The sequence below is a fragment of the Cyanistes caeruleus genome, chromosome 2 (genome assembly GCF_971803275.1).
Source record: "Cyanistes caeruleus chromosome 2, bCyaCae1.hap1.1, whole genome shotgun sequence".
Lineage (NCBI taxonomy): Eukaryota > Metazoa > Chordata > Aves > Passeriformes > Paridae > Cyanistes > Cyanistes caeruleus.
The window spans coordinates 100,134,293-100,162,290 of record NC_141702.1 but is presented as its reverse complement, the minus strand read 5'-3'; the positions used below and the strand labels follow the sequence as shown (position 1 = coordinate 100,162,290).

The window sequence follows — 27,998 nt, the reverse complement described above, 5'->3', positions numbered from 1 at the left end:
TGAAACAGTGGTTTACTTAGCAGCTGGGGAAGGGGGGGGATGAGTTTTACCTGGGTTTCAACACCTACTCTGAAAGCCTGATGGTGCTGATTCATACCTGGTTGCAGTTGACCCTGAATGGCTGACTCAGTTAATGATAACTGAAAGCCTGTCTGCCTCTGGAAGGTGTTGTTCTGTAGCAGGGACAGTCTCAGCAAGCAGATGAATTTTTGTTACTCACAGCCCTGTGTACTCAGGTGAACCAGCATCCACTTCAGCCTGCTCAAGGCTAGGCCACCTGCTGAGAGTGTGAGAAGAGCTCCCTATACCTGTCAGACTCCTAATACAGGTCAGTAGCCGCTTCAGGGGGCCACCTCCTCCAGGCTTTAACTCTTGAACACCCCTGGAAAAGCTGATTTCTTGCCACGTTCCTCTCTGCTGAGAGAGCCAAGAAAGAATAGCTCCTCTGTTTAAGTTTGGTGTCAGAAGTTGGGTGGTGAGACTGCTGTATGCTGTATCTGTGCGTATGCACATACATGTACGTATTTTTATGCCTATGGGATTGCTTTACCCTGTTCTTTAGGTTTCATATACCCTTTGAATGTGTCAGTAATTTCAAATCCTTACCAGTCTGTGATGCCCAGTCTGAGTTTGCATTTCCAGTTTCTATTTCTCCTAAAGGCTTGCTCTCGTATTGGTTTGGTGTGTACCAGGTTTGCCCTTAGCAGGCACCTTGCAGGTAATGTGGGTTAGAATGTCAATTATGGGGTGTTTTGCAATCAGGGCTGCTTGCTGCAGGGCTGTGCCTATCAATCGTGGTCTCATTGCACAACCAGGTGCAGGTGTGGGGCAGGGTGCACGCTCTTCAGGCCAGCTGCAAGTCATGTGAAACTGAGCGTGTTTGCATGTCCAGGAGAGGGACTCGTTCCAGCTTTTTGTGTGTTAATGGCAGCTTTTGAAATTCAGAGCTAGAATTTACCCACGGGGAAGGAAGAAAAATCACTTGGTAAAGCATTTCCTGGTGCAATGGTCTTCAGATCGGCACAAGTGGGAGAGGTGAGTGCTGGGTCCCACCAGAATGACTTCCTCATGTGGATTTCGGATTCTGTGATTTGTGTTGCTTCAAGAACGTAAAAAGAATGAATCACAAGGCTTTGGTACAGTAGCAAGAGAAACTGTGGGCATGTTTGCTCTGGTCTGTGTCAGAGGAGGAGATGCAGATGGACTGCAGCTGCAGCTCTGGGAAAGCAGGGCTGGAGCAGGAGCCCTGAGGGCTGGCTGAGGAGCTGGGAACCTGGTGGGGAAGGTGCAGCTCTTTTCCTCTCGCTGTTCTACAAGGGATGTTACAACAGCCCTGAGGAAGGTCTGGGCTTCATGGACAGAGAGCAGGTGATGGTTTGGGAAAAAAACTTCACTGACAGGAGTTTCTGACAGCAGCTTTATGCTCTAAAGGTATTGTCATATGTTTTTTAAGACTTTTTAAGTGACTCTAAATCTGTGTACTGCAGTAATTTCTCTATAAATATCTGTGTAAACTCTCAATAGACTTGTACATGTAAGCTATGTATTCCAAACAATTTGCTTCAAAAATATTTGGCTTGACTGAGAAAAATATTGTTGGAAGAGCTATTTCTTTCCCCTGCTGTGTTTAAAGGGGCTTAGACTTGAGTCCTTAAATTCAGCATCCTTTATTAGCATGATTCCAGGATTCTCAAGGATTTATATAAGAGCTTGAAACATTTAAAATGTTTGTCACATTTAAAACCAAATGCTCCAACTTTAAAATTTGATCTATTGGGCTGTACCAGAGCTAGAAGTGAATGCTGTATTGCTTTTCTGTGGTTTGAGTACCTTCTCCTTCACCCAGGAGACTGCAACGTATTTTTTCGTGTCTGGCTGTCTCAGATACTTACGTGGCTGCAGCTACTGCAGTTTCTGAATGTTTCACAGCACTTTGGAGAGAATATTATTACCTTACACATATCACTGGTTCACAAATACTGAGTGCCACAGATGAACTTTGACAAGGTGTTTGGTACCTTTTTTTGGAAAGAAGGGCATGATTTTAGAGCAAGTTTGCTAACATATAATGAGCAGCTGCAGATTTTGCACATCAGCAGGGAATGCTGGGCTGAAACCCATCAGGTCTGGGCCCTGGAGAAGCTGAGCTAGTCACAAGTCCCCCATTTACTTATCTGCCATGTGAATATAACTGTTACACAGCCTATTGGCTATACAAACAACTTGTGATCTCACACAGTTATTTTTTGCGTTATATTTAACACTTTTCTTGTCAGAAGCAGTGAGAAACAGGGAGAAATACTTCTGCATGTATGTAAGCTGATGGCTTCAAGTCAACTACAGCTGCTAGCCTGGCAATAATTTGAATTGTTGCAAACACATGGAAAGAGTAAAATAGAAGATACAGGAAAAAGAAAATAATCATCACCAGGGACGTTTCTTTAGAATAATTTTATTAAAAGTTCATGTTTGAAGTGATGTCATCCTTTTCATTCTCTGTATTTAATTGTCCTTCTGAAGCTTGGCATAGCTATTCTGATGTGCAGCAAAAATATTACATCAAAGGTGAAAGTTTCAATCCTGGCTGAAAAATAAAACAGAGGGTGGTGGGACACAGAGGAGGGGGGAGAACCCCCAAATGACTAAGAGTTCTTGAAAGTAAAATATAAAAGAAAATAATAATTTCTCTCCCCTGACAAATAGTTCAAAAAGTAGCCAACAGTTTGGATCTGGTATGTCACATTGCATACAAATGAAGAAACTGTCACCATCAGTTTCCTTTGAAACCTTTTGATCTTATCTTCTGTAGTAAAGGGCATGTGACTTGATCAGGCTCCTCTTCTCTGATACATAGTCAGAGTCCTGATCTAGTGAAATATCTGTGACAGATTTCTCCACTTAGTTGATACTTTTTTTTTTTCCCTTCAGTGCCTTTTTCGGGGGAGGGATATGATTTACCCTTCCCTCTCCCTCCAGGAAAGCCAGTTTCCTAATTTGACAATTCCCAGCTAATCCTGTATATTATGTCTTATTCAGTAGAAGTCTTACACCTGTTTTTTCTCCACCTGCTAGGCTGGCCGGTTTATCTGGTAAGAACAGGAAAGCGGAATTATGATATTTTGTAAAGACACATTAGACACTCGGTTCTTCAGAAAAGTTGTGTGATATGTATTCTGGCAATTAATACAGGATTGTTTTATTGCAGAGTACCTGTTAAAGGAGGATTTGAATATGCATAGTCAGTAGCATCAGGAGATAGCAGTGGAAGAAAAAGCTTTCTAAAGACCTCTAAATCTTAAAAAGCACAGTTTTTATGAGGTATTTATATTTTTAATACAAGCTATAATAGCTAATGTGCTTTTCTTGATTAATGTTTAGGTCTAGAACTAGTGAAGTCAAGGAAAAATTTCCCAAAGGGCTAAACTTTTCTACTGTGGCAATTGATGGCAAAGCTATTTTTGCCTTGAGTGTGGTGAGGCTGCTCTCTGAGGGAGAGCTGAAATAAGAACTAAGCCCTAGGAGGTCTTGCAGGGCTCCTCGTTGCAGAGGAAAGGCCAGAACAAAATATCTTTGGGTCCCTGTGTTGTCACTGCTGGGCTTTGCTGCCCAGTTGCTGGTGTAGGACACCCTTCTTGCTGGTGGCCACAGAGTGGTTTCTGCCCCTGCTGGGACCCCGAGAAAAAGTTTGCCAAATTTGTGAGGTTTGCAACAGAGATAGAAAGTTTGGGGGTTTTGTTTGTTTGTTTGTTTGTTTGTTTTTTGTCCCTGTGGAAAGTAAGCAGCAATTGAGATGTCCAGGAATTGTTTCTACCCAAACTTGCTAATTAGAAAAAATGCTGGAGTTGGTGAGTGGAAAGCAGTGTTTAAATGGGTGAAGGTTGCTGGGCAGTGTTGTTTGCGCGGGAGGTCAGGCTGGGTGATCTCGCTAGGCCTGCAGCCGACTCCACCCTGGAGCAGGAGGTGCAGCCTTGCAAACAGGGAGTTCTCCAACAGAAACCCCAAGATTTCCAAGCTCATAGGAGCAACAGTGGGCTGCCTGCTGGCCGGAGCAGGCTCTGCTCCATTTGGTTTTCCGCTCGGCTTCTGTTGTCGGCGTGTCCCTGTTAGGAGTAATGAGCTGAGAGAGACTGGAAGCAAGCCTGCAGCGTGCCAGCTCGTCTGGGAGGTGCAGCTGGGTAAAGTGCAGCAGCAAATCCTTTGCAGTGCTGCTACTGAGAGCTGTTTCAGAGAGCGATTTTGCTCTCCGGTGGTTTTAACACCGCAGTTACATGCGTTGACATGGTGAGTGTCCCTCTGCCTGCTGAGGTGGCTTGTGTCACTGTCCCTCAGAGCTGAGACAAGGCGGCTGTTGGGCTGCTTGGACAGAAAGGTCCCTTTTGGAGTCTTTGTGTCAAAATCTGGGAAAACCAGAATATGTGTGACTGGTCCAGCAGCATGTTCTCGTGTTGCCAAAGTCCTCGGCTCTTAGTTCCTGGTTTAGCAGAGTAGGAGAGCATGTCAGGACATCCTGCTGGGCCTCAAATACGTGCTCAGGAGGGTTTGTTTCTGGGCTAGCAAGGAAAGCTAGCAAAGCTAACTTGACTTTTTCATCTGATGAATTTGGCTCTTCCCATGTCTGGGCTCTTTCCTGCTCTGTTGTCTGTTGTGTGATGAGTAAGAGCTGGTATTCAGAAGTGGTGCCTGAAGAGCAATGGGTTTGGCTGCTGAGTAGAGCTGAAGGTCTTAGCAATTGGGATCTTGGAATGCAAATAGCATCCAAAAATGGTTTTGCCTTTTATTCATTAGCACAAACACAGGTCAGATGTTTTAACTATCAACTTGGGTGAAAAATCAGTCTTCCTGATGCTCCACAGGACAACCAGTTCAGTATGTTCTGGATGCTTCAGCTCTGGAATGTGAAAGGCAAGGAACAGAAGCACCAGGAGCTTGCTTCCATCTGCAGATTTTTGCAGCCTCTCCAGCATCCTTTATCTGGGACAGGCAGCACCTCATCAGCCAGCTGTCAAGCAAGGAGACCTGCTGGTGGTGCCAAGGGCTGGAAGGAAACCTCAGATGTGTCTGGAGATCTGGCTGCTACCGAGACCCCCCTTCTCCCTTGCTGGTGAGAGAAGGATGGTGGGGATCTGACAGACTCCCTGTTTCCCCATCAAGGAGTGAGGATGTGGGGGAATACGATACTCAGCATCAGGGTTTAAGATATCCAGAAAACCACCCATTTGCTTTCAAGGCTTATTCTGCAATCAGCATAATTTCTCAGGAGGAGGGGCTTTTACTGTGGAACAGAAGGTTGGGGAATGGAGTGTTTGTAAAGGGAAAAATAATTCTGTTTATGGGCTGAGAGTCAAAGACCTTTTTGGACATGATCACCTCTGTCTGTCTGCTTTGTATACAGGAGGCAAGTTGGATAGTTTAAAACGTTGGCTATTTTATAATAATACTAATAACGATTTAAAGATTTTCCCAGCTGTTGGAGGACGCAATTTTTCTTTGATAGGCCATTATGTATGCAAGACCAATTGGTAAACTGCAATGTACTGTTCTGTAATTATTCTCCCCTGTAGCTTTAATGAGGAGATCTGCATGCAGTTTGATGGGAGAATATACTCTGCCGACAGCTACATCGAAAATCAAGACAGGTGTAATCTGCTTACTGTAGTCTGTGAATCCTCACCATGTGGCTATGTTATCTCTAGTGCATGTTTATAGAAAGATGCTTGTAAAAGGATTTAATTTAATGGAATAATGGTAACTGACACTATGAAAATGAAGGGGCTCAAATAATATGGTGAGCAGAGTTGTATAAACACTAAAGTAGATGATTAAAAAATTGATGCGTTACCTCATTTAGTTATGTGAAAAGAAATGCAAATCAAGCCATGGTATGGACTAAAAGAAATCATTCTCTATTGCTAACCCTGTCTTAGAACAGACTTTGGGGTATGTACATAGCGATATCTGGTCAGTTGTGCAGATGTGCATGGCTGTCACTAAAGCTCTGCACAGACCCATTTCCAGGACCCGAGTCTGAAGAGCAGGATATCTTTTAGAAGGCAAATACTCTGCTGAGAGCTGTAGCCAAAAGCTGCAGCTTGCTCGCAGGTGGAAGAGTACTTGTCTGATGAAAGGACAAGTTCAAGCTTTGTTTAGGAATCTACTCTGTGGTGGGAAAGCTTTGAGACTCTCACATCTGATGGGTCTCTGTTTCCTTACCTGCACAGTAACGATAACAATAAACTATTATTAGATAAACAGCCCAAATAACTTACAATTTTGAAGTCCATTGAGAAAAAAAGGACCATCTCCTTGCTAGCAGCAGTTGCACAGGATGGGTAATTTGGAGAGATAAAATTACTTAGGCAGAACTGTGAATCTAGCTCTTCTTTTCAGACACTGAAAGAAATAATACCCGGTCACTCTCTGTGGGTGTGATTTATTAATTATCAGTCATTCTTAATCACTTGATACCGACATATATCTAACACACTGGAGAGTTTAATATCGGAAAGAATACTTACCATGATTTTTCTCAGCCGTCCATTTTTAAGTGCTGGGGGAGATAATGTGGTGCCAGCACTTTGGTATTGTGTTTCAGATCCTGTGTGACTGTCCTTGAACGTGGAGGATGAGTGCACAGAGGGTGGCAAAAAGTTGTTAGCAAGAGCTGTGCTAAATGTGGCCATCCTCTTCACTGAAATGCTTGAAAGCCTTCGGCTTGTAGAATTCACATGTGTCATGACACATAGGCTGGTGGGGTTTTTTTATTGTTTAACCTTTTTTGTGGTAAGGCAAATTGATCTGATTTGTTATTCATACCAAGTATAGTCAAAGTGTATGATTTGCTATACTTTGTTAGTGCATCAAGCAAAATGTGTTTAAAAAAATACTGAGAAGCTCTTCTGCTGGAGAAAGATGGGGACTGGATGGAGTTAGGCATTGCTGTTTATTATTCTTATTATGCTGATCTTGCTCAGATTTTTGAGTCTGGTGATTGCACTGATAAAGGAGCAGCCTTGATTTCTGCACATATGTTACAGTTACTTGTAAAACTGGGCTCACAGATTGCTCAGAAGCTTTTACTGTTCCTGCAGAACATTTTGGTAGTTCCAGCAGTTTGATCACAAATGCAGCATCTCTCTCCTAATGCTGTGCAGGTTGATAAAACAGTTGCCGAGCTGGAGTCCCTAAAGAAATTATTAATTATCTGGTTAATGTGCATCAGGCTGTGGGAGTGTGAGATTAATCACCAGTGCTGGGATGAGTTGCTGAAGTGGATTTTGGTTTTTCGTCTCCTGTCACTCGGTAATGGCTTTTCCTTCCTTCACCATCAGGTGAACAGGTGCGGAGATGCTGTATTTTCATTTTCCTGTAGTCGGGAACAGCCGGTGTCCAGGAAATGCCTCTTTCTCAGTCCTGCTGCATGAGCAGTTTACAACATGGAGCGCTACCTGCTTCGGATGTTCCAGCTGCAGGAGATGCTCCTACAGCACAGGACTGACCTGAGCCTTCCCACATAAACACATTTGAACACATGTGCCTGGGGAGGAATGCCAGGGAGGAGTGTTTGGCTGAGCTGGGTCTGGCTCTCCTCTATTCCCCAGGTCTCAAAGGGGTTGACTTATATTTGGAAGTGGAATTGCAACTTGACTCCTATTTTGAGTGTATTTATACTACCTGGGATTTTTCAGTAAATGAACATTCAGCATGTCTCCTTTGTTTAATGTAAGAAAAGAAAAATGTGCTCATTTATTGCAAAGATACAGAAGGTGGTTGTAACTCATTCTTTAAGTGTACCATTCTTAAAGCCAATGGGTTGCATTAATATTCAGGTACTGGAGAAGGAGTTGGAATCCTTTCCAGTGGTGGTGGATTAGGGCATTGTGGTGCAAAATTGCAAGCACTGTTAAACATTCCTGCCCTGTTAACCATCAGCAGCTGCCTCAGAAGTGGTTCAGTGAGGCCCTCATGATCTTCCAGAGCTCCCTACTGTTTTATACACACCTGCACCACACACTGTACTGGTGGGGAGGAAAAAAACCCCAACATTTTGTCTTTTAAATATAACAGTTGTGTTGTTATGTCAGTCTTGTACACAAAGCCATTAACAGCTTTGCCCCAAGGCCTTTAGTTTTAGTGACTACTCCTGAGGAGAGAATGGAAGGTGAGATGGAAGGAGCTACAGACATAAAGCAGAGTTTGCCTATGAAGTGTCTCTAGTTAAGAAGAGAAGAAGCTGTAGGCGACAGTGCAACAATCATTTTGCTAATATGTACTGAGGGACAGAGGTAGAGTTTGAACCTCTCTCTATTTATAATGTCTAGGCATTTGGATTACTTTATCACCTCTAACCACAAGTATTGTTTCTCCCTGAGGAAGTCCTGTGAAAAACCACAGCAAATGAAACTGAGATGCACAGCACTTGAGATTGGAGACCTGTTTTTAACCTTCTACTTAACTATGTTGTTACAAGTGTTTGAGTTTCTTTTTTTGTTGGGTAGGGGTTGCTTGGGGGTTTTTTTGTGTGAATGTGTATGTATAGGCCCTAATCAGCTTATAGGGTTTGTTTCTTCTTGGCTAAACCAGTGGTGGTTTTTGTCCCTGGTGAACTGACAATTTTTGATTATCTTGCCACTTCAAGCAGGCAGAGATGTACTTGTATTTGAGATTGCATGGCACCAATCCATTCTTGGGTTTTGCTCTCCATATTGTACTATCCCAAATCCCTCTTCAGCTAAAGATGTTACCTCAGGAGGGGAAGAGATAGGTATGCAGTTTTCAGAGAATTTGCTTTTTGTAATAGCTATTTGCTCCACTCTGGAATCCCTGAACAGCCTATGATGGCATAAACATCCATTTGTTTGACAAGCTATGGTATAACTTCACATTAAATGTAGATGACCCATTTGAGTTTGAAACCCTCTAACCAGCAAGTCAGCATAGCAGCAGTGGGGCTTTAAATGTTAAGCAGCCTTCAGGGCTTCAGGCTGAGTATTTGCACTGGAGTTGTTTGGGTTTCTACTCCTTGCAGAGCTTCCTGAGCTTGTTGTGATAACTAAAATCAAGTTTACTTTGTTAAGCTCAGCAGTTCCCAGAACTGAAGAGATAACAGGAGGAAAATAAGACCTTTAGGAGGCAAGAAGTAAATTTCTGCCTGTATTGGGATGCAGGTCACTGTCTTTGTGTGACTTTTTGATGATGATGTGCCCATTTCTTTATGCATGGTTGTGTGCCCTTGCATGCAGGGGTGCTTGCCCACAGTGATGTACAAAAGCAATGTAAAAGCAGTGTAAAACTTGGGAAGTGTATCAAGCATAAAGGCAGTCACTTGCCAGCCTCTTCTGTAGCTCTGGATCTCTGGTGCTTAAAAATAAGTGGAATAGCAGATTTTTGGATGAGTAAATTGTACAAATTCATGCCTAATTTACATGTATGATCACCTTGACTGCTTGTACAAATCAGGTAATTGTGCATGCAAATAGCTAATTAACACAATTAGCTGATCTGCTGATACAGTCTCAGGATCTGTAAGGGTACACTAGCCATGTAGTTATCATACATCTTCAAACCAGTTGTATGAAGAAAATCTAAACCCTCATAATTCAGCAGCTGTGGGGAGTTGCTTAGTTTTTAGTATCACCCGCTTTGGGGTGGAAAAATCTGATGGGCATCACAACAGTTACTGCAGTTGGGATCCAAAATTGCTGATGTTTGGTAGAAAAATTTCATTTCAAAGTAGAAAGTCAGTGTTGCTGCTGATGCACATTCCCAGCACTGCAGCCCATGTCAGACTAGCTGGTCTGATGGTATGAAGTGCTCTTCCCATATAAATTGTTCCATAATTTGGCCCTATGGCTTCATAAAAGTACCTGTGAACAAAGCTTGTTAAATACCAACTTATTACTTATTTTTAAATAAGCAAAGTATTCTGGATTTTAAAGCTGCCTGCCTTCTTCCACCTTGGTAGAAAAGAATTTACTCAAAAAAGGTTTAAAGGGCAAGTCTCCTGGTTTTGTTTATTTATATTAGTCTCTTCCTTAGCACAGTTGACCACTAGGCAAAAATACCCAGGCAAGTTTAAACATGCAAATTACCCAAGTTTTGCAACTGCATCTGTGGACACCAAATACAAGTGCAGGAATTTCAGAAGTGCTTCTTCTATCTCTGTTTCTGTTACTTTTATGGTCGTTATGGGTTGGACAGATAGCCATCATCATAGTGATTGTTTGTAAATTCAAACCAAACATAATGTGAACTTGCAGTTAGTTCCTACAAACAATTTAACATCAAGATTTGAGGCTTCACATTGACTGTACATAAAAGTAACACTAAAATCTTCTAAAGGCAGGTATTTCTTGAACTATCTCTTTAAAAATGTCTCCTAGTTATAAAATAGAAAAACAAAAACCTGTGTATTAGATTTGTGACCTAACTAGGTTTGCATTTGCTCTCTGAGTTTCCTTTCTTAGAAGCGTAGTTTTGTTTTAAGCCAAAGATGAAATATGCCATTAGCACATAATGGACCAGGATTCAAATTCTAACAAAAGTTTTGTGTCCAAGACTACAGCACTGTATGTCTTTCATATTTCTCACATGCATGTCTGTGTTCCGTAGCATTTTCCTTACTGGGGGACTTCAAAAGGAGCACCTTGTTATGTTCTTGACAGTAACACTCATTTCCTTAAAATCTGCTCCATGAAGGGAATTAAATGTGGCTGGAAGATGTCTTTAGAAAAATTGTTATGAGATATTTTACTGTCATCTAGGTGGCCTCCAGACAAAGAACCAAGGGACTTCAGTGTAAAACTCAGTGTGGGAAAAAAATCCTGTTTCTGGTAGAGTCGCATCCATCTAGTGGTAATTGGGTGCAGAGTCAGGAGAGGAGTGCCAGCCCTGGTGTGGTCACAAAGCCTCTCCTCTGAGGGTCAGTCTGCTTCTAAGCATGTACAGAGGAAACTCTCAAACACAGACAGAAAAATATGCTTTAAAAGTAATTTTCTTTAAGAAAGCAGAATGGGAAGCAAAACAGTGGAGACATCCACACTTTTTGTCTGCAGACAACACTGAAGAAGTTTAAAACTCATACATGATATCCTCCTTTATCAGTCTATATACTGGTGGGAATTAGCACACACCTCCTTTCAGAAAAAAAAAACAAAGCAAAAACAAAAACCACTTAATCCCAAGCAGACATCACCACCATCCCACCCCAAGAAAAATACTGAAATCTAGAGAAAAAGCTTCCAAACCAACCAACCAAAAGCAGTTAAGATTGGAATGCTAGTTAGGATTCTGATACCAGAGAGCACATGCAGCCCATGGCTTGCTCTTATCAGCTTGTGTGTCCCAGCCCTGGGAACAGAAGGAAAGGCTGTGCTAGTGTGTGCATGGGCTCTTTCCCCCCTTCCAGAGCGTGCTTTGCAATTTAAAGATGCAAAATTCATTGAGTGTCAGATGATGATTAGTGAGGAGCTGAGGCCTATCTGCAGCGAAAGGGAGCTGGGGAGGATGACTTTATTCCTGGTGGTGTCAAGTCTTTCACCTTGCTGCCCTTTAAAGGAACGGTGGCAACTGTTCCTTTAATTTTATTTACAAATTTGTTTCAACAAAAGCAACAGTTTTATGACTTTCATAACTCATTATTTATCAATGAATCCTAAAATGTAAAAAAATATCTGGCTATAAAAATCTTTTCCATTATCCATCAGCCAAATTTTCCCATTGACTGTACTGGTGACCTGGAATTGAAAACTAATGGGAAATAAGAAAGCAGAAATAAAAATAAGCAGTCTGATTTTAAATCCAAAGTATAACGAAACTAAGGGAGAAACAGAGCTGAAATAAACTGCAAATAAGACAAGCAAAGTTATGCAGGCCTTCATGTAGGGACAGCAGAAATCCTCCTTTCTCCAGTAAGGAGAACTGTCTGCAGAACTGGGGCTGAGGGCTGTAACATTCTCAAGTGTCTCATAGGTGTGTGGTGTTTTTCCTTCCTGCATGGATCCGGCTGTGGGCTGGCTGTACAGTGCCAGTCAGAAAATGAAGGAGTCATTTACTCAACTGTTTAGAATTGGGAAGGGCAGAGGAGATATTTGACTCTGGTGATGATTGTGCTTTTGGTTGGTTGAAATCCTGTTAATATCCATTAATACAGGCTTAAAGCCTTCTCTGAAACTTTTGGAATTACCTGTCTTTCTGTTATTTTAAGAGACAGTTCTTTTTCTTTGAATCATTGATGCTCTATTGAATTCAGTGGGAGAACTTGTACCTGTGATGGGATAAAGTTTCCAATCCCTGTTTTACTTCCTTAAGGACTAAAGGAAAAGGCAGGCTTTAGGTGTTCTTTTTTAAGATCTTTTTAAAGAAAAGATGCATGTGCCAAGTGGTGAGGTGGCACCGTACAAGTTCATATTATTTTTTCTCCAGTTACTCATAGGCAGTAAATAAATGGCACTGAAAATGCAGTGCTGATGCAAGTGCCAAATTGCTGCCGTATGCAGATCACTTCTCTCCTTGCCCTTTCCTGTCAAAGGCCCTAGTGCCAGCCAGTGACATGGCTGATTGCCTTTGCCTGATGAAGGGACATTTGAGGGAACAGCTGATGGCTGAACTCCTCTGAAATGGAATTGATGATTGTAGTGGAGGAACCTGTCCGAAGGTGGTTCCCCCTTTAGATAAAATGTGGTTGGTACCCACATTTTATCTAAAAATATGTGCCTGCAGTCACTCCCTCTAGCCTTCAATTCAGGAGCCTGCTTGAAATCTCTCACATTGCAAAGTCTGCAAAGCATCATCACCATTGCCTCCCGGTGATCAGAAAATTATATTCCCTCCTGGCAAAAGATGACCTCTTCCTGGATAGTTAGTTACACTTTTGTCTTGCAGCCCAGAGCCATTTGGTGTCCCTGGACCTGAAGACAGTAGCACCCAGGATAATCTCCTTTGCACAGAGTGTAGGAGTGTTGGCTGCAGCAGAGCGCATCTCAGTGAGCTTCCTGGTGCTGGCTTCCAGGCAGTTTGTAATCCTGGGTGTTTATCTTTTGGTTTCTTTGTGGCTGGGCTTTGCTTGGGTATTTTTATTGAAATCCTGTGACAAAAAAATGACAAGTAGCTTTGTGCATCTAGCACAATGGAGCTCTGCAGTAACAGTGCTAACATTTTACCCCCAAAAGAATCTTCAAAGTGGAGTCACAGACAGCTATTCAATGAGTTTAAGTGGCTGTTCTTCTCGGTCATTTCAGGGGTTTTTGGTTCTATAGAGTGAAATCTGTCAAAATGCAGTACTCTACAGCCAGGGCAGGGCAAGTCTATGTTCCAGGCAGGACTTTCTTGTGGCATAGTGTGAAATGGTTAGGTGGACTTCCTTCCAACTTCCCAGTCACATGTCTGGTCCCATGCACTGAGCACAGGTATTACTTCATTCTGGTCTCTCGGTCACAACCACAGGGTCTCTGTTTACAGCACAAACAAAATGCTCCTCCAGTTGTTTCCTTTGTGGAGGGGATGAGAGAAGAAGCAACACGTGAGAGATGATAATGTTTCCTTGGTGGGGTGGTACTCTGTGACTATGTGGTGATAACCCCCTAGCACTTCTTGATCCCTGTTTCTATGAAATGTAGGCTGTTACACCCTTCAGAAAGCAAAGGAATCGTGTCTTGGAAGAGACAAAGGAAGAAGAATTGTGCTTTGTCCTGCAACACCTTTATTTACAGAGTTTATCCTAGGAACTTCAAAGCATCACTAAACAGAAACTTGGTACACAGTGACTTACCTTTCCCAGGAAATCAACAAGCATACTGCATTGACATTTAAGTTTTGAGGTCTTTCTATATCCCTGGTGCAGGAATGAAGCTCCCAGATCAGCTGCTGCTGGTGAGGAGATGTAGATGCTTTATTAGGGATAACTTGGTTTATCTCCTTTGACACTTTTCTGATATCTCTTGATCATTAAGGTCTGGATTAAGTGGAAAAAACATTGCTTGCACAGATGTTATGTAGCTTACGCCTCAGATCTTTTATGAGAGAGTTTGGGTGCTTAATGTCTCCTAATTCAAAAAGAAAAATCAAAGTCTTGTGTACAGCTTCCTTCTGTCAGGTGCCAAGATGAGGGTTAGGTGAACACATAACAGAAACCTGGGTATTTGAAAGTCACATTTCCAGCTGCATTTAAGGAATTGTAGATAAAACACATTGAAAAGAAAAGGGCTGCTTGGGGCTGGGTTTGCCTTTCCCAAGTGGGCTTAATGAAATTTAAGGTGTAGTCCTCTGCAGCACTCTTAGGGAAGTAGTCATCTGTATTTTCTTTCCTGTGAACTTGCATCATGACATTTTTGTGAAGTACTTCTGTGTATCGGGAACTTGCTATATGTTCACTGCTGGCTTTGGGAGGAAAGTGTTCTCCAGTAGCAGCATCAGCAGCTTTGCACAGATGAGAAAAGGTGCTGGGCAGCAGGTATTGGAAGAATATAGGAAAGTAAGTCTGTATTTATTTGTTTGCCTCCCCACCCTCCCAAAAATACTGTTTTTCATACAATTTGTATGGGTTTTCAATATTTTGTTCCTAACCCCTATTCCAGTAAAAATGTAGCTATTATTTATAATCAGTAAATTAATGGCTTTGACTCTGAACCTGTAGCAATGCAGAAATGAAACATTCCTGTCTCTCACGGGAGCGCAACAGGCATTTCTGGGGCTCAGGGAGGCTGCTGTGTCGCTTCACTGTGAAAGTGGAAATACCATGGTAATTTTGAAAGACCTGTCTGAGGGACTGATGAGTTTAGCAGCCCGATGCACCCTAACCAGGGCAGCCCTTTATTTGTCCTAGTTTGCTCTTCTTCAGCACTTTTCATCTGAGGATTACAAAAAGTGGACTTCACCCTGTGAAGTTGTTACTGTAATCATTTATGGAGGGAGAGAGAACTGAGTCTCAGATAAATGTGACTTTCCAAAGGTTTGTTCTCATTCCAATAGCACAAACAAGGAGCTGTGCATCTGTTTCCTGAGCTCTTTTGTCCCTCATTTTCTTTAACCAGGTGGGAGGTAATCCGTTTCTACACAGGGTCTAGCACAACTTATATAAGCAAGGATCATGTAAATTGTCAAGTGAGAGCTTCTGCTGGTGCTGCACAGAGGGATAAATTGGTTGAGAACTTTGTGGGCTGCTTCACTAAAGACAAATGACCGTGTGAAATTTGATTTGCAGAGAAATTTTCTTCCTAGGAGAATGCAGAACCTCAGCATAAGTAGATCTGCAAGCTAATGATGTAAAAATAGCTTGGATAATAAAAAGCTGGTAAATAGAGGTATGGTAGCAATTGGGATGTATGGGAGAGACAGGCTAAACTGATCTGACTTTATTATGAGGAATTTATTCTCTCACAGAGCTCCTCTTGTTTAACTCAGTCAGTGCTGTGTCACTTTTAGCTGAAGCAGAATAATTTTTGTAGAATTCTGAAGTCATCTTCCTGTAAAACAAAGCAAAAAACTGTTCAGCTTCAAACTCAGAATAATCCAAATTTGTTTTGAAGGACTTCAGGGATGTATTTCCTTCTGAAGATTCCCATTCTGTATTTTCTTTGCCAAGTGAGTAATTAGTTGCTCCTTGATTATTGCTTATCACTTTATACTTTCTCATGGAGACAGCAAGGGACTGTGAGGCTGTTAATAGCTATGCTCAGATCACCTTTCCTTCTCAAGCATGGTTTTATTAGCTTAAAAATAACAGTGGGAGTGAAATGCTTTTAAGTTCTCGTATTTATTGTTTGTTTTTTTTACTGGACTCCTGAGCACTTTCCAATGAACACCAGGAGTGCATAGTCTCATTTTCCTTCCCTTGAATCGCTACACCCCAACACCGTTGATCAACAGCGTTGGACGCAGAAGCTTGACTTAGGCAGTCTTAGTGTGAAGAAGAGACTTGAAAATTTTCTTTCATCCTTTCAGATGTTCCTAAACATGGCAACAAGCGTGGCTCTGCAACAGATGCAATTCTTTCTAGGTCTCTAGGTAACATTTGAACCTGTGTAATGTTCGCAGCACAGCACCGTAAGTAATATTCCAGGAAATGCGCTGCCGCTTGTTAAAAAGGATAGGACCCCAGAGATGCCTTTAAATATGCCTGTAAAGTGAGAGGTGCCAAGAGAAAGATAATATGGCTGATTATAGTTATTTACCTTACATTTTCATTCGCCCTTAACTGGGTGTAATTTAGGGGCATGAAATCTCTTATTGGAAGTGTATTTGCATTAAACAGCTCTAAGCAACCATGAAAGTGCAGAAGCTGAAAAATTGACAGACTGGGTTTCTAGAATCCCAAAGTAGCATTTTTTTAATAGGCATACAAACAAATCAAATAAACATGTTTTGCTTCAACGATTTAAAGAATATGGTCTTTGGAGTAATTTGTTTCTTTTTCCTTTTCTTTTTTTTTTTTTTTTTTTTTTTACCCTATCATTTCTAACCTCTTCCCTGCCTATCTCTAGTTTGCAGCTCCTCCTAACAATCTGCAGCAATTTCCAACCCAGCTGTTGTGGTTGCAGTGCATTGTGCCTTTGTTTAGCTTTCCCTGAGCTATCAAATCATGCTATAAAGGGGATTACCTGGCTAGTGATGTTGTTTTTGAGGTCTGCACTTTTTAGCAAATAATTGCTTCACAGTGGCTCTTCCCCACCTCCTGCTGCCAAAAAAAAATAATAAAGAAAGAAAGAAGAGCCCTCTGAAAATCAAACTTTACAGTTGGAAGGAATCAAGTCTTGAACATAAGCACCTATGGTTGGCTTTGGTAAAACCCCTTCACCTCATTTGCAAGTAATCATAACCAAGTTGAAATCAATCAAAGAGTAGTTGATATTCTTTTCAGTCAGCTGGTGTATTTGTAGCAAGACTTGAATGTTCACGTGTGCTTTTAGAAAAAGACAAACATGTTTTTGCTCTACTGTGTTGGCATGTGCTAAGCTTGAGAAATTTATAATCCAATTGTGTGCTGTTAAACAGGTATGATCTCTACCCCCAGCAGTTGGTCAGTTCTTTTATAGCCACAGCCTCTCCCACAAGGCAGTTTATTTAACTGATGTTTTTGAAATGTTGTGATCTTTGCATGAATGGAGTTATTGAAGTGAAAAGCATTAGCAATATTTATTTCAGCAGGTTGCGGAATTAATGACTAAGGAGGAAAAACTGGTAAAACTTGCTTTTTATATGCACAATAGAGTCTTTAAGAAATTTAATTCGTGTGTAAGAATGCAGACGTGTCTGAATTTATGTTACAGTACATATGCTCTGTCAGAAGTTTTCTAACAAATATATATGCTATTGAAAGATATCTGTAGCATTCATTTTATAGTTTCTTTTGAGTGTTAAGCAAAAGCTAATGTCTGTCTTGCTCTGCTCAATGCAAAAGATATATTTACTGTACTTGAGTGTCTTCAATTTTGGTTCTCGTTTTGCAAACACAGTACATTTTAATTAAGGCTTGTCACTCGAGATCTAATGAATATATTAACTGTAATGTCTCCATCTTCAGGAGGTGGATTTGACTTAGAAATTGCCTCTGTCACAGAGAGCCTGATAATATCAGTTTAAAGATTTCTTTCTTTTCTGGGCAACAGCAGTTTGTGTCATTCACCCAGCTCTCTCTTAGGTCATGCTTGCCTAAAAGGTTGCAGAATGATGTTTATTGCAACATACAGAGAAGTCTCTAAAGACAATTATGTACATTTAGCCCAGAGAAGCTTATGTACCTACATAAGACTGTCCTATTTTTCTCCACTTTCCCCACCCCTTTTTTCTTTGACACAGTTTCAAAGGTGGTTTATTGATTATATTTGGAAAGATTAAGAAACTCCTCTCACCAGTCATGCTTCTGTTGGCATACGAGAGGACTTTGATCAAACAAACAATGAATTGTCCAATACACACAGTAAAAAAAGAAAAAAAAACCCTCCTATAAGGGTTGGTTTCAATCGACCTTTTACCTGTGCCTATTTCTACTCTGGTGGGTGGAGGCCATGCAGGGGAGGGTTATTGTCCTCCTCATGTTATGGTTGGTGTTAAAATTCCTGCTCTTAATGTCAAGTCTAAACCATAACTACTTTTATTGTCACGCAAATGCTGTTTTATGTTCTGCCACTGTGCAGGAATGTACCCAAAAGTGAACTTGGAGTCTTCAAGAGAAAGATAAATTAAGTAAAGCCCAAATTTTTTGGTTTTCACTGTTGCTGAATTTAAAAGAGAACAGTTTTTTCAGCTACGTAAATGAAGATTGTATTATGGTGCTGTCTCCTGGTGTAGTGTTCTGGGGGAAAGGCTTTAGGTCCCAACCTTCTTCTACAGCTGTGTTATACCAGCTTTGTTAGAAAAGGCTGAGGTTTGCATGAAGGAACAGCCCAGTGCAGGAATGAGTTAAAAGGGAGATGTTTGGGGAACCCCACAAGACACAGGGGTGCCCAAAAGAACGGCCAGTGGGGGAGCAGCCACGTCATCGTCCTTGGATGTCCTGGTTAGTGACTTATTTGGCAGGTAACGTGTGATTCACCTGTGGTGGTCCAGTGCAAACATTTGGGAAGTGCTATTTCATCTCCTTGGTGTGTGAGGAGTTGTGCCACAGTGAGGACAAATCCCAGATTTTCAAACTTACTTAGGCACTGTGCACTGGTGTCCTCATCCAGGGTCCTAGTGGGACTCTGTGACAGCAAGAGGACCAAAGCTGCCTCACCCAAATAATGCCACAGGATTCACACATCCTTCCCTCTGGCAGCCCATGCCTGCCACAGGGATGGCAGGAGCAGGCTGCGGACCAGGATGCTCTGCCCTCTGGCTGCCACTGCAGAGGGGCAGGGAGTTAAGTGCTGCGAAGGGCCCTGAATGGGCCACCTGTGAGGTGGCAGGTTATGCTGGTGACAAATGTGTGCCACTGATGGGTACATGCTTTTCTGACCTGCTTTAATTTTTCTAGCTGGGCCTTTAATTGCCAGGGAGAGGTATAGACAAATGCAAGAAAAAATCTGAACAAATCAGAGCTACAGCAAGGCTCTACAAGGAAATGCGTTTTAGAAAGACTTTTTTTTCCTTAATTAATCGGGATTTTGTTGTCAGGCTAAAACAGACTAAAAATAAACAGCTGTATAGTACTTCATTAAGCTGCCTGCTTGGAGTGATTTTCCCATTGATTAGTCTCAGGGCTAATGCTGGTTCATTCCTCATTTCATTGCTAATTAACATCAGCTCTGCTCCTGACCACTTGACCGCACTCTCTCTATGAACATGTGCTGGTTTGGCAAGTAATAACTGCTCCCTCCCTCTTAAAAGGGAGAATTAAGGTACAAAATAGCTATCAAGAGTAGATCTGTGCCTCTGCTGTAAGGAGAGCAAACTGTAAAACCGTGTCGGCCCGTAAGAAGGGTAATAAACGTAGTTTACAGAGCGCAGGAGTTTGATTGAGGAACTATGTAAATACAGATGATGAGCTCAAGCTGCTGTATGAATTGACAGGCTTGGCTCATCTCCTGTCAGCTGAGTTGATTCAGGCTCTTCTGGGATGCTCATGGTGCAGATTACCTGACCCAGGGGCTTAGGGCTGCAGGGCGTTGGGAAGAGGGCAGCTTTGGATGGGCAGCACTTCCTTTTCCCAGTTTCCTCAATGTTCTCAGAGTTTGAGTAATGAAGTACATTGGCAGTGGGTAGAGAAAGAGCAGGAAACGACACCACGGTTATAGCTTTGTCAGGCCACTTCCCTGCAAGAGGAATATAGATAAAAATAGGGGAATGAAATACTAGAATTGGCATGGATGGCCTCTGAGGAAATATCTAACAACTTTAATGAAATTAACAGCCTCTGTTCTGGGTGAAAAGGTCAATTTTTCCATAAAATCCGAGTAAACTGGCATTTTGGAAAACATCTACTAAACTTGGCACAGAATAAATAACGTTATCCCAATGTCTTGGTTCAATTCCAGATAATAGCTTTTTCTTTTAATTGAATTGGATATTGCATTTCATTTTCAGAAAGTCTTTTTTTTTTTTATTCCAACATTTTGAAGCATTCCTATCTCAGAACTCATCAGAAACTCAGCCTTATACAAACCTATCAATCAGAAACAGTCACTGAAGAGAGAGCTTGCCTGAGTGATAATCCTTTTGTACTTTTGAGCAGAATCCTAATTCACTTGTTCATCAATTATATATTTTATATATTTCCGCCATTAATTTAATGGATTTAGGGGCTCAGTCTTGCAAACATTTGTGCACGTGAGTAACTTTATTCGTACAAGCAGGTGCTCATGTGAGTAAAATTAACTGTGTGAGATATTTGTAGGTTCAAGCTTTGCAGTAGGTATATATATCCAGACACAAAGCCATTGTGCTCCTAACTTCCCTTCATTGACCTGTAGCAACAAGAAGCATTTCTTACTGAAATGAGTGAAAAAAACCTTAAAATATTACTGACTTTACTAGTTATGGTGAGAAAGAAGTCATTCCTATGTTTAAGAGCATAACCACTTTGGGCCAGGAAGCACTGCATCCTAATTAAGTGTTGCATGGTTGGTTACATCACGTAACCTTCATGGATGGTTCTGGAACTGGCCAGAGCAGAGGCACAAGTGTAGAAGTCCCATGTTACTATCAGCTGACTATATATAGTTCTAAAACCATATTTTGCTGCAAACCTTGTTCAAATGGAAATGGAATTTTGATTCCTCTTCCTGATATATGCAGCACCTCTTCTTTCTAAAACGATGCCTATGATATTTTTAACTTTTCTCATGTTACTTTCATTTCCAGTCCTGGTCAGATGTAAAAAAAAAAAAAAAATACATAAAAAAAATCCCAGCAAATAAATATTTACATTAATAATAAATAAACCCAAGAAAAATATTTCCTTGAATGCTCTTTAACTGTAAGCAGTCTGGTTTGAATTAGTGTCTTGGTCTGTAGCTTTCTTGTGGTAGGTTGGGACTTATATTCTCTTGTTTACATTCATTGCATCTCATTTTTTGCACTCCTTTTGTGCAGAGGTATTGGGAAATGGTAAAACACTTGTTCACTGCTGTCATAAAAGTGACCCTGAAGTTGTTTCCTCACACTTCTGTAATTGAAATAAGCATATCCATATACTTTTGCATCTGTGAATTAGAGCCAAGCGGAGTTCTTTTGCCGGCAGTGTCCGAGCTGCTTGCTGGTGGTCCTGTGTCGAGGAGAACATTCTGGGCAGCTTCACTGGCTGCATCCTGTGGGGTAACACAGCCCCAGGACACGGGGACACACTCTAGGACCCGTTTCCAGCCTTGGAGGGGACTCCAACAGAGATGGAGAGAAGAGTAGGGAGATGAGCCTAGAAGCGTGGGCAGGACGCTTGGAAGCTGTGCAGGGTGCCCTGGAGTATTGCAGGTTTAGCTAAAGCAGTAAATCTGTGGATGGTTCTCTACCTTTTAACGGACCATTTAATGGTGATGGTTGGGTGTTTTCTGTTTTTCTACTTTGTCTTTTCATTCAAAGAATGTGAAAGGAGGGAACTAAAACAGCTCTAAAAACCCTTATGAGAGTGGCATGCTTGAAATAAGATCTTAAAGGAGGCTAACTTGGATGACAGAGACTTTGTGATCCTCAGCAGTGGGACTATTTAAGATGTAAACCTTATGATAAAGTTGCCCTTTCTGGCAACTTGTTACCCTTGCTATTTAAAAAGAAAATTAATCTTTGAGTTTTCAGAGTTAAAAGATTCTGTGAGGGCCTCCAGTCATATGAACTGTAAGTTGCTGTATTGTATTAAATAAGATTCAGTAGCTTCTTGTGTCACTATGGGCTAGAATTTGGTGAATAAAGTACGATTAATAGCTCTTACAAACCTCTGGATGGACACCCAAAGGAGAGGAATAATACAGTTGCAGTATTACAAGTCAGCAACATATTAAACATTTTTTTTTTTTCCTTAGGAAAGGATTTCCTGTAGAGGTCTTGAAGAAAAATAAGTTTCATTAGTTGAGCGTCGAGCAGAGATAGAGCAACAGGATTGATTGTAATAAGCCTCTCCTTTTTACTGAAATCCATTACTTTCTGAGCTATTAAGTGATGAAAGGGATTAAGAGAATAAAAAAATATAAGCGGGACTGTATTCGTAAATCTAATAAAGTTGATAACAGTAGAGCATTTTGTGAAATTTGCATGTGAATTTATAACATCCTAATCCATCGGCAGGCAGCGTCGCGCTGCAGAGGGAAGGGGGTGCACTCTGCATACAGTATAAAAATGCAAGCACAGAATTTCTGGCCAAGAAGCTTTTTTTTTTTCCTTTTATTTTTTTTTTTTTTTCCCCCATATGGATATCCATATGTTTTTATCACAGATTCCATACTTTAGGTGCCAGGATCCATATGTTTAGCTTTTTCTCAAATAAAAGACTATAAAATCATTCTTCATTATCTGTTTCTTCCTAGCTGGTGTTTTTGTAGACATAACCAAATGTGATGCTAGATGGTTGAGGCATACCCAGATAGGCTGCAGTTGGATCTCATCAGAGGTATTTAAAACCAATACCTAGGGACTTCAAGGGCTGGATTATCTTCTGAGTATAATGCCCCTTGACAGTGCTTGAACAATGCAGGGGGTGCTATCATCTGATTGCAAAGTCCTGGCAAGGCTCTTCCCCTATAAAAGAGAAGCTCCTTTGGGACCAGCAATGAGAATTTTCCTCCTTTTTATTTTATTTAATTCTCAACCTGCACCTTTGCCTCTGTGCTTCTGCTGAGGGGTGCGTGGTGCAGGGAGATGACATGACAGGGCTTTATTTCACTTCTGCCTTTTCTGCTTGCCCAAGGCCTGCAGTTGTAGAATAGCAGCAGAATTTAGAAGTGCTGATATAGGGAATTTGGGGTTGGCGTAAGGATGGTGTGTATCACCATCTCCTTGACACGACCCAGTCTGCTCTGTGCCAAGCAGATATCACTCACTGAGAATTGTGCCTAATAAGGTTTTATTTCTCCTTTTCTTTTTTTTTTTTTTCCCTCTTTTGATGGAAATGTTAATATAATGCTTTTTAAATATGTAAAACACAATTCAGTGTCCATGGTTAGACCTTGGAATAGGTACCAAGTAACCTTCAGTGGTAAAATCTGCATGTTGACTTTGCAGTCGGATCCCATCTTCACTTGGACTTTCAGTCCTTCTTTGCTGGGACAGCATGTGGCAGAAAAGCAGCTGTGGTGTGTGTGTTTCCTTCTCTTGGGAGTTTGATTGCCTGCCAGCAGGTTCTGACTGTCCTATGGCTGTGGTATTTAATGTGCAGAAGGGGTAAGGAATACCCTGTAATTTTGAACAGAGGAAAATTAGGGTAGTCATAATTAAAGCATTACAGTTTCAAAATAAAGCCATCAGTGTGAGTATTTTATTCACAGTTCCTGCCTCTAGCCCCTGAAACATAACCCTGAGGTAGGCTTGGAGTTATGCTTTATCCTCTGCATTCCTGACAATAATAGAAATTATTGTGAAAGGTTAATAACCATTGTGCCTTGGAGCTGTGGAAGAAGGTGGTAGAAAGAAGAGGTGACTACCTTCTCAAAATAAACCAAGCACTAGCATCTGGGCTTTAGAGATGAGACAATCGGTGCCCTAAGAACCCTACTAAAGCAGCTGCATTTTGGATGGAGTCATTATATTAATTTTCAGGCTAACCTTACTCTCATTAGAGACAAAAGTGAAACTTACTGCTGATATCATTCAAAGCAAACATGACTCCTGATAGGATCTTTAGAGAAACTTCTTAGTTAAATTTAGAAAAATTTAACCTTTCTTCTGAGATTTTCTTGTGAAAATATGATCCATCTGAGGTTGTCTTTAGCTTGCATTTCTCTAGAACTAACCCATAATTTTTCAATGCTGCCTATCCTTCCCAGGATTGTGGTGGCTCTGGTGAGATTGGTGGCAGGTTTGCAGTGAGTTGCCTCATGGGTCTTGATAGGCAGTGCAGAGAGCCACTGTTCTCCTTTCAGAAATTATTCCCCTGTAAAATTGCTGTGTTTTTAGTTTTATTTTTCCACCTCACCCAGTGTTTGAATACCAGATTGAGCTAATTTTAAGATTCCTCAGGGCAGTGGCACTGCATTCCTTCCACTCTGCTATTCCTTACCACATTACCTCACTGCATCAGCACTCGTATCTCCTGCTGATGGCATCCAGTTTCCATTCCATTCACAGTGGCCAAGGATCATATCTCTGATCCACTTAGAAACACAATGATCTCTACCCCTGAGAATGCAAACGCTTTCTCAGTCAAATCTATTGATCTTCAGGACTCTATTTCTGGCTTTCCATTCACTCACTCCACGTTTGGGATGCTGCATATTCATTCTGGGCAAAGAGTTAACTTGGCTACTAGGAACTCAGTGAAAAACACTTCTGCAGAATCCAAAGATAGACATGATCTCTTATATATTATTATGTCTGTTCAAATACTGCACTTCTTAACTGAGCAAAACAAAAACCTCTCAGCTGGCACAGTGACAATGACAGACCTGCTCGTGCCATCATATTCTTATCCTAAGCCAACTCATGCTAATGAACATGCTAATGAACATGCTAATGTTGAGATGGGTGAGCACGTGCTGAGTCCTGCAAGGGAAGAGGAGAGCACAAAGGCTCTCCAGGCTTGAGGGAGATTTGCAGTCTAAAAGGAAAAGATGAGACCAACAGGCAAGGACATCAGGTACGAAGAAGGATGTAGTTTGATAAATAAGCAAAATGAGTGAAAGCACTATAAGAACGTTTTTCTGAGGAGCATTGCTGTCAGGGAACTTGGCCCTTCAGGGCTTAACTCTGGGCTCTCTCAGGAGTATAGTTATAAAGAAAAGCAGGAATTTGTGGGATGAGTATTTCAGCATCTCCTTTCAGGTTATTGCCTCTCCTGGAGGTGAGCCCAGTGTGTGCCTCAGATGGTCCTCAGGAAGCTCACTTCTTCCATCACCAATAGCACAGGTTAGAGGACAAATACACCTAACTTTGGCTTTGTTGGTGTTCAGATGCTCACCATCACCCCCAAATAAGATTTTGCTTCTTTAAAAATGGTATTTTTAAGGATTTTTAGGTATTGATCACCATTGACCTTGAACCCATATTTAAAAGAAATCCAGGTACCATGATGTTGAGTAAGCTATGCCTGAGTTAATTTAATTATCTAGACCTTAGACAATTTTGAAAATATTACCTGTAATTCATATCTTCTAGGTTCCAGTTGAGTGCCCTGTTTTCTCTACTTGTACATGACAAATGGATCCACTGTTTCTGTGAGGGGTGGTTTTTTTCGGGTTTTTTTTTGGTTTTGTGGGGTTTTTGTTTGTTTGTTTGTTTAATGCAGATATTAGGTTACTGCTTGGTCTTTGAGAAGACTTTCATTATTCAACACTTACACTGCCAGGGGCACAGCAGCTAACCTGGTTTGGTCTTGACTGTATCACTCCCTAGCTAAAGCTGTTTCCCACAACTCATGGTGTTCATTCTAAAAACCAACACCACAAGTCAGGCAGGAATGGAAAGGGACCCAGGTGAAATAATTATGGGGTTGATTATTGTGATTATGTATAATTATAACCTTTCTTAGTATATCACTAAGAGTACTGAGGTATGAGAGAATTTGACTTGTGAAGGAGTATTAAATTTTAACATGGAAACTTACTCTGAACTTAGATATTGGCTCCCAATGTGCAGGATTAGTACCTATTTGGTAGTGAACTGCCTTACTTCACTTTCTCCTCCCACAAAAACTCCCACAAAATTTTCTCCTTTTCCTCTTATGAGCTTTGCCTCTACTGCACTTCCTTGCAGCTTGCCCATGTAGCCATTTCCTCTCACTGTTCAGCATGTTTGTCAGTATTTCTGAATTTCACCTGAGGGAGGGACAGTAAATTGTTATTTTTCCTAATCAAAAAATGCAGGAATAATAGTATAAAAATATGAACCCTGAAATTAATATGTAACATGATGTAATGTCCTTGTCTGGACATTTCACTGCCTTTACAGGAAAATTTTTATTTAATGTTCTAAAATTCCAGGGAGATAATAGTACATGGATGATCTGTCCCTGCCTACGGACATGAAATAGGCCTGTATGCATTACATACACACAAGGGAAAGCTTCCTCTCTCTTCATCTTTCCAGCAGGTACAAACCATTGATCATCTTTGATTCCTGCAGAAACTGGGGGAGTGGGCAGGCGTTTTGTAGGAAAAGCCAAGAGCTGCTTGCCCAAGGCTTTGATAAATCCAGTCCTCTTGACTCTAAATCCTGTACCTTACCCTTCTCCTAGGAAATGATACAGACTGTAATACTTTGGCATGAAATAAGAAAGACTAATAGCTTTGAAGATTTTATTACTTTGTTTTTCAGTCCTTTCTCCTAGTTCACTGTTTGCTAAATGTGTTTGCCTCTGAAAGAAAAGAAGGTTGAACTTGTTTCCATCTCCATCCCTTATTTCCACCTGCACCTCTGCACACGAGGCACCTGCAGGTCTTGCTAGAAAAGATTGTCTTCACTAGCAGGCTATCGTGATGTGCTCATCAACAAAAACACTTCTGTACCAGTTTGGGCAGTAGATTTATAAGATTTCAGGTCTCCCTCTTCTCACCCTTTCCCAGTTCCAAACAAAGAACTTCAGAGGGCAAATGTGCCACTGCTGGTAGACATGTCGCTACTGTTGTATTGTGGGGTTTTGGTTTGTTTTTTTGCCAGCTACTTGACATTGTTTTACAGCTGGACTGTGCAGCTATTTCCAAAAGGCTCAGCTAATTCTGTTGTCCTTTTTTATCAAGGAAATTCTTGAGAAACCATAATAAAGCAGCTGTAACCCTGGCGATGCTTACAACTGTGGCCAAAAATAGAAATCAGTGCTTCATGCGTTTTCTTAATGAGGGTATAGGGGTTTTTTTTCAGTGTGGTCCTTGACACCTCGCCAAGTTAGGGCTTGGCTCTAAATGTTTAGTGCAAGCTTTATAAATAGCCCTGGATAGAGGGGGCATTTCTTTTCCCAGCGGCGTGCGCCCTCTCAGGGCTGGCCCTCGCTGGGGCTGCTGGGGGCAGCTGTGCTCTCAGGCCATGACAGAGGGTCTGCCATGAGCCCTTTAGGCCACAGTCACCAAGTACTTTGCAGGAGGTGCCGATCACCTTGGGCCCCTCTTTGCTCGGAGGGGGGAACTCAGCATCTTGCAGAATTAGGCCTGTGAACTGTTATTATTAATAACTGCCTTCATGGTCGTTTTGCTTACAGAGAGGATTTATTTGGCTTTTGACTATCAGTGAAAGTGTCCCTATAACTGGATTTTTATGCTCTCTCTGTGCAAATAGAAAACCATGGCTTGTTTGCCAACCCAAATGAGAATTTACAAATGTGGGTTTTTTTTCCTGTGGCACATAACATGGCTAGTAAATGTGTGTGAAACAGCTGGCTGCAGGGATTTTGCAATGTTCCCACAGCCAGAAGTGAGAAAGATTAGAAAAGATGAATTAAAACTTGGGGAAAGTTCAGTCAACAAACTAAGAAGTGCAGACATACTGATTTATAAAGAGACTATAACTTTTAAACATGTACTTTCAATCTGAAGGACCGCAGTAGGGATTTAAAATATGACTATTTAATTTTTAAAAATTACATAAATTAAGTGAACAGCCCATTAATGGGATGCCATCAGGATCACATGGCCAATTCAGTTCAAGTTATATTATCTTGCTGGCCGGATTTGAATAAGAATTAAGAAATTACTATTCAAAGTAGTATGGGACATTGATCCTCATTCACAATGAAATTCGTCACCATAACTACCTGGAATTCCGCTGCTTTCACAGAGGTATTCCACTGAATCTTCTTTATGGAGCAGCTAGAAGGGAATTGTATTAGTCGACGGAAAGAAGCCGCTAATTAGTTGTTCATCCTCCACGTGAAGTAAGTCCTGCCTTGCAGAGGGTTCAGCAATAAGCAGCAGGATGTGTCCAGTGAGTGGGAACCCAGATCCAACAGACACCAGCCT

General features: G+C 41.4%; 1 protein-coding gene across 47 annotated transcripts in view; it reads left to right on the top strand.

The window, feature by feature from the left end:
- ESRRG (estrogen related receptor gamma) overlaps positions 1-27,998 on the top strand; it is a 392,986-nt gene that overhangs the window by 112,989 nt on the left and 251,999 nt on the right. Inside the window, exon 1 of one of the 47 annotated variants that reach the window (XM_086878714.1) lies at positions 774-1,035. The exons of 43 other annotated variants lie outside the window; for them this stretch is intronic. Coding sequence is in view for 1 of the 4 variants with exons in the window: in XM_086878679.1 (XP_086734805.1) it covers positions 1,006-1,035 (30 nt within the window). In the remaining 3 variants the exon portion in view is untranslated. Of the gene's footprint in view, positions 1-773; positions 1,432-27,998 lie in introns of those variants that run through there. 3 more of the 47 variants (XM_086878717.1, XM_086878679.1, XM_086878715.1) reach the window with 3 other exon arrangements.